The sequence below is a fragment of the Pinus tabuliformis genome, chromosome Q (genome assembly GCF_031772625.1).
Source record: "Pinus tabuliformis cultivar Carrire ecotype Pingquan chromosome Q, CPIR1, whole genome shotgun sequence".
NCBI classification, from domain to species: Eukaryota; Viridiplantae; Streptophyta; class Pinopsida; order Pinales; family Pinaceae; genus Pinus; species Pinus tabuliformis.
In genome coordinates this window covers 99,896,006-99,902,324 of record NC_142296.1, presented here as the reverse complement: position 1 = coordinate 99,902,324, position 6,319 = coordinate 99,896,006, and the positions used below count along the sequence as shown (strand labels likewise).

The window sequence follows — 6,319 nt, the reverse complement described above, 5'->3', positions numbered from 1 at the left end:
TTAGATACTTGACCTTAATGCCAAAATTCGGATTACAAAAGGTGAGCCTAATTCCATGGGTGCCGCACAACCCTGAAAGGCCATGGCATTTATGCTTAGATCACATCTCTTTTTAGTTGCTACTATGTGGTCAATTTCAGTGATTTTCCCAAGCTTGTGGGTACATACATTATGTTTTAACAATAGGCAGTAAAACATGACAGCTCACTAAATTAAGGAATTGGATCCCATGTTTCATCTCTGCCTCTGAGCAAAGCTCCAGCCGTAAGAAGGGCTGCTTTGTTGGCTTCTATGTCCGCCTCCTTGTTATTAGCTCTCAACACGTGGTAGAAATTCAATTTCTAAAATGAGTCTCCAAGATCTGTTATTCTGAAGATCAGCCTTGCAAGCCTTAGGTCTGAAGGCTTAGAATGAGTTACCATAGTGTTAATGATAACCTGAGAATCCCAAAATACATTAGCCTCCCTGATGTTCAGTCCTTTCAGAAGCTTGAGAACTTGGAAAAGAGCCAAAGCCTCAGCTTGAATGCTGGAAGTGATGCCCAAACCCCAGGCGAAATTATGGATCCTTATGCCATTTGGGTTCAATATGACACCTCCAGCGCCAGCTCTTCCAGGGTTGCCCTTTGCAGCCCCATCAAAAAATAGAGAATGTCTCGGATGATTTGTAATCCATCCCTGGAACTCTTTTGCTGTAGCCCTTATTTGCCAATCTTTGGGGAGGGAGATACTATTTGCAACTTTTTGGAACTGAAGATCGAGAGAAGAGCCCCAATTTATATCTTGCTGGCTTAAACTTGAATCGTCTTTATGCTCTCTCAGACACTCTTTTAACTGGCATTTTATCTTAACTACCACAAGCTTGGCATCCTGTTCATAGTTTCTGAAGATCCTTTTATTTCGCTCAAGCCAAAATTGTCAACGGATTATTTTAGGGAGAGTAGACCAAGAAACTTTGATAATCTTGTTTTTTGGTGGGGGACTAGGGTACCTTTGCAGCCAATTAGCGAATAGATCATAAATGGAGGATGGCAGTGCAAAGTTGGAGCTCAAAGTTCCCAACAGCTCGGACCAAATTTGCATTGTGAAAGTGCATTCAAGCATAAGATGAATTACGCTTTCCTGATTTTCCTTACACAGGCTACACCTTGAAGGGCCGTGGAAACCTCGCTTCTGAAGATTTTCATCAGTCAAAATTTTGGAGTGGCAAAGCAGCCAGCTGAAGTAGTCGATTTTTGGCAAGGAAGGATAATGCCATATCCCCTTCCACGGCGCTGGGTTCGTGGCCACGTGAGGGTGCTCACACAGCTTGGCGTAGCCATGAGCTACGGTGTAGCCACCAGCCTGCGCACCCCAGCCTCTTGAGTCACGTTTTTGAGCCAACATTGGAGCCGAACCGTGGAGCTTGGATAACAGGACATCACGCTCCATAAGCAGCTCTAGGGGCGTTTGAAGATTCCAACCAGCCCAATGAGGACCATGCCAGATGGAAATGTCCCACAGAGAACGCAAACCAGCCTCGTTCATCCATCTGTGCAGTGATTGGAGTGAGTAGCAGTCTCCCAACGGATCATTATTCATTATCCTATCTGTCCATAGATTGATCCTTTTTCCATTACCGAGAACCCAATAGGCATGAGCATTGATGAGAGGGCAGGCTTTTATACAGAGCTTCAGAAAAGGCGAATTTGAATGCGGCAGAGGATGATCTAGGTAGCGAGAGTGCTAGCCTTTGAAATATTTTCTCCATAGCGCTAATTACGCCCAACCTAGATTAGGTGCAATGATTCTCCAAATTAATTTAGCACCCATTGCAATATTATGATTACAAAGATTTTTGAAATTCAAACCTCCTTCCAACAGCGGTTTGGAGATGGATTCCCAATTGACTAGCGATATCTTTTTCTCATTCTGCTTGCCCCCTTCCAAAAAAAAATTTGAATGGTCTCCTCCATTTTTCTGAGTATACCAGTGGAAGCAAGAAGGACAGAAAACTGAAATAAGGGAAGGTTGTTAAGCACATATTTGATGAGAACGGACTTACCAACAATGTTGAGCCAGGAAAAGCCCCAGGTAAGCAACTTATTCTTGAATTTCTCCAATTGGGGGAGCCAGTCTCTGTTGTAGGCTCTTTTGAGAAAAACGGGGAGACCCAAGTACTTGAAGGAAGTCCAATTTGAGGAGGCAGCAAAACCAAAGCATCTGGAAATAGAGTTGAGCAAACTGGGTGATGTATTCCAACAATAGATGTGGCATTTTCCATTGTTTAGTATGCTTCCCAAGACCCTACAAAACTCATCCAGAGCTCCTTTAAATCTGGAAGCCATGAGCACAAAAGAAACTCCCAATAACAAGGTGTCAACAACAAAGAGGGCATGATTGATGTTTTTAACGCCTCTTGCTATGCAGAGCCCAGCAATTTCTTGATCCATCATTTTCTTGTCTAAATAAAAACTGAGGACTGAGGCTTGAAGAACAAATAGTAGGGGTGAGAGAGGGCACCCCTGCCTGAGGCCTCTCGTGGCTTTGAAAAAGTCAGCAGCTCTGCCATTTACTAACGGGGCAATCCAAGGCTCCGAGATGCAAGCCCGAATCCAGTTTATAAAGTTCGCACCGAATCCAAGCTTATGTAAGATTTTCAGCAGAAAACTATGCCTAACTCGATCAAATGCATTTGCTAGATCAAGTTTGACAACCATACCTTTTTCATTGCGACTCAGACTTGAGCGGATTGCCTCTTGGACCAGAATGAAATTGTCCACAATCTGTCTACCTTGAATGAAGCCTCCTTGGCTTTCCGGAATGATTTTGGGGAGGATGAGCTTCAATCTATTAGCGATTACTTTGGTAATCAATTTGTATCCAATATTATAAAGCGAGATCAAGCGAAACCTGTTGAAGGAGTTGGCTCCTTTCTCTTTGGGGATGAGGGAAAGAAAAGTGGAGTTCGTGCTGCCACCGATTTTCTGGCAAGCTTGGGACTTTAGAACCATTTTGAAGAGATCTTTTTCCACAATCGACCAGAAGATTTGGAGGAATCTGGCTGAGAATCCGTCTGGCCCAGGGGCTTTGTCTGGGTTCATGGAAAAGAGGGCATCCTTGACTTCGTTCTTGGTGACTTTAGCTTCAAGGAGGTAGTTCATTTCAGCAGTAATCAAGGAGGGCACCACGTCCATCATATCAAAGTTTTGGTCCAGATCTATATCTTCACTATACAGGCTTTTAAAGTGAAGGGAGACTGCTTTTTTGATGTTTACAATATCCTTGTGAATGGTAGTACCATCTTTGATTTCGGAGATGGAATTGATGCATTTCCTTACCTGAGCGTGCTTGTGAAAAAAGGAGGAATTCCTATCCCCTTCTTTAAGCCAAAGACTGCGTGACTTAAGCATCCAATATTCTTCCTCAGCTAGACAGGCCTTGTGATAGTTTTGCTGGAGTTGGGCTTCTCTATCTAGAATCTCTTTTGTGATGTCAGCTTTTTCAGCCTAGAGATGATGGTTATCCTTTGACCAGCTGCAACTAAATGTCCTTAACTATTTGCATGAAATCAGATTCCTTAGCCCAAAACGGGCTAAATCTGAAGGGAATAGGCCCATGATCAAGCTGGGCCAAGAGCTCAAGCTTGATGGGTTTATGATCAGAAGTGCTGCATGGGAGAATATGGGCTCTAGCCTCTAAACCAAGCAGAAGAAAGAAGCTTTGAAGAAAGAATCTATCCAGCCTAGCAGCGATGTGGCCAGGGCCAACTCTTTTATTAGTCCAAGTGTACTTACCAGAGATTGTCTTGATGTCCAGCAAGTCCTAGTCCTGCATAAGATCCTCCGCCCATTCCCTTGCCGGATCGCGAACAACGCTACCTCCTCTCTTATCTGCTAAAAGAAGAGTGAGATTTAGATCACCGGCAATGATGGTATTCTCCAAGTTCACAAGGTCTGCTTGGTTTCTTATGGATTCCCAGCAAGCCTTTTTTCCCCAGCGTTCATAGGGACATACACGTTGAAGAGACTAAAAATCTCTTTTGAGTCTAAATGATGCAGTTTTAATAACAGTCAATGAGAGTTGAGGGTCTCAGAAATGACTGAGAATTTTCTAGCATTCCAGAGAGTGCCCAACCCACCGGAAGCCCCTCGGGCTGAGATTGCTTTTGCCTCGCATTTATTCCAGAGTTTCTTACTTGCATGAAGGAAGGCAGAGTCCTCCAGTTTTGTCTCCTGAATGAGGAGTATGTCAGGAGCTTCTATTCTTATTAAACTTCTTATAGCTTCTTCTTTGATTCTGCTCCCCATACCTCTACAGTTCCAGGAGACAATCTTCATCAATTGTGTTTGGTTGGCTCCCTTGGAGCCTTGGGGCTGGTTTCTCGCCATCTTTGGTTTTGACGCTAATAGCTTCTCAAGAGTTGGCTGGCTGCCTTGTAGCTTATCTTTGAAAGTTTCCTGCTCTCTTTTTTCCCGATTTGTTTTGCGGCCTCTTGTGGATCTCCTTATTGAAGCTTGGGATTCTCCTATTTCGCGTTCTTCCTCCGAGCCTTCAGATTCTTGCTCCACTTCCTCGATTTCTACAGTGTTTCCTTTGGAGTTCTCAGCAAGACTTGCCCCCTTGGGAGAAGAGGGGCTAACTTTTGCGAGTGGAGTTGATTTTTGGGTGTCTGCTTCCTGTGTTTCCTCTATTTGTGAGCTTAGGGGGGCAAATTTATTTTCTTGCTCCATTCTGGGAGGGGGTTGCTGATCTGGGGCCTGTTGGGAGCCTTTTCCATTTGGACCACTGTGCTTGTGGTTTTTGTGGGAAGTCTTGGCACGCTTGACCTGGTTACAACCCTCTTCCTTACCCTTATCTGGCTCAACATTTGATGGACATCCTCTGGCGAAGTGACCGTAGAGATGACATTTTCGGCATTTGAAGGGAAACTGATCATAATCTAGCTTCTGCACATGAGTCCAACATCCTATGTTGATTTTGATAGCTTCCAAGAGTCCCACCTCTAGGTCTACTTCTACGCAGATTCGGGCACAATCATATTGGTCTTTGTTGTTAGCCTGATCTATAAATTTCCCAAAGGCGTTGCTGATGTGCTTCAACGAGTCCCAGTTCCAACAATGAACTGGGAGGTTTGGAAGCCTGACCCACACTAGGACAGCCGTGGGAACGTTGACTGCAGGGTCGAAATTCGGCGTCCATTTGTTGAGATAAAGACCCTGGGGGCCCATGAAATAGGGGCCATTCTGGAAGATCAGATCCTTGTCGTCCTTAGAGGTGAATTCGAAGAGGAAAAACCCTCGTCCCAAAAAATAAGATGTGACGCTATTCTTGATCAATGGTGCCCAGTTCTTGTTGACCGAGATCTCAGTGGACTTAGGAGATGGCCATAGTCCTGTGAGCTGGCCAACGAGGGCATGCTCAACCAAGGACATGGCGGCTTGGATCGGGGTCTCTAGCGGCAGGGAGATTTCAGGAATATCCTCGAGCCTCTTAACAAACTTGGCTGCTTCACTCTTTTTCTTCTGCGGCAAACTGGCCAAGAGCCGATTGAAGGCGTCGGCAGATGAAGGCGGAGGGGGGGGAGGGGGCCTACCTGGGGCGAGCCCGGGACCTCCATGGGGGTGAACCCTAGCTTACGGGCCACCTCCCAGCATCAAACGAGCCACACAGTGCACACAATGCAGGCTCAGCACGCTTAGTAAATGTGCGCAGGGACAAAGGGCGCAAAGGAGGCAAGGCAGAGGACCCAGGCTGTAGGGCCGCAGGGTAGAAGCTCCCAGGGCACAGAACACAGAGGCGCCGTAGCGCGGGCAGAAGACTAGGTCTTCATGAGCTGCTCCATCGCTCCAGGTCACGAAAAAATCTTCATGTTTGAAAGGACTAATTTTTTAATATTTAAATTATTATTATAATAATTATATATATATATATTTTAATTAGTAATTTAAGATTGAGAATTTAATTTTTCATTAAATATAATTATATTTTTTTTAAGTTATAATGATCATTATAATAATAAAACTAATGCAGGGCAGATATGAATATTTTGCTATGAAGATTGGAGCAATGATTTTATTTTATGGGAGTGCAAAAAGAAGTCATATGATGAAGGACACACAAGGAAAAACCCACAAAAATAGCCTAGTTCTAAAGGGGGTTGAATTTAGCGACAACATTTAACTATTTGCATACCCTTGTAGTTAAATGTTGTATATGATGATGTTGTAACTCCCTCCTCCCACATCTACCGAAGTAACCGGCCAATAGGGGTAAACATGTGACGAGAAGTTCTTATGATATGATTCGACCTCTGAAGTCACGTTAAGGAAGTGGAACCG

At 44.4% G+C, this 6,319-nt stretch overlaps 1 protein-coding gene across 1 annotated transcript; it reads right to left on the bottom strand.

Annotated features, from left to right (window-relative positions):
* Window positions 1-341: 341 nt before the first annotated feature.
* LOC149218425 (uncharacterized) lies at window positions 342-1,580 on the bottom strand. The gene is made up of 2 exons (XM_089386557.1): window positions 1,116-1,580; window positions 342-869 (listed from the first exon to the last, which is right to left on the bottom strand). The coding sequence occupies exons 1-2, from the start codon at window positions 1,578-1,580 to the stop codon at window positions 342-344; spliced, it is 993 nt and encodes a 330-aa protein (XP_089242683.1).
* Window positions 1,581-6,319: the final 4,739 nt, after the last annotated feature.

What these genes read in the sequence shown, in the direction of transcription:
- LOC149218425 (XM_089386557.1), bottom strand. Translation starts at nt 1,580, where the DNA reads ATGAATAATGATCCGTTGGGAGACTGCTACTCACTCCAATCACTGCAC. An exon ending in GTAAGGAAAATCAGGAAAGC is followed by an intron (nt 870 to 1,115) that starts GTAATTCATCTT and finishes AACTATGAACAG; the next exon opens with GATGCCAAGCTTGTGGTAGT.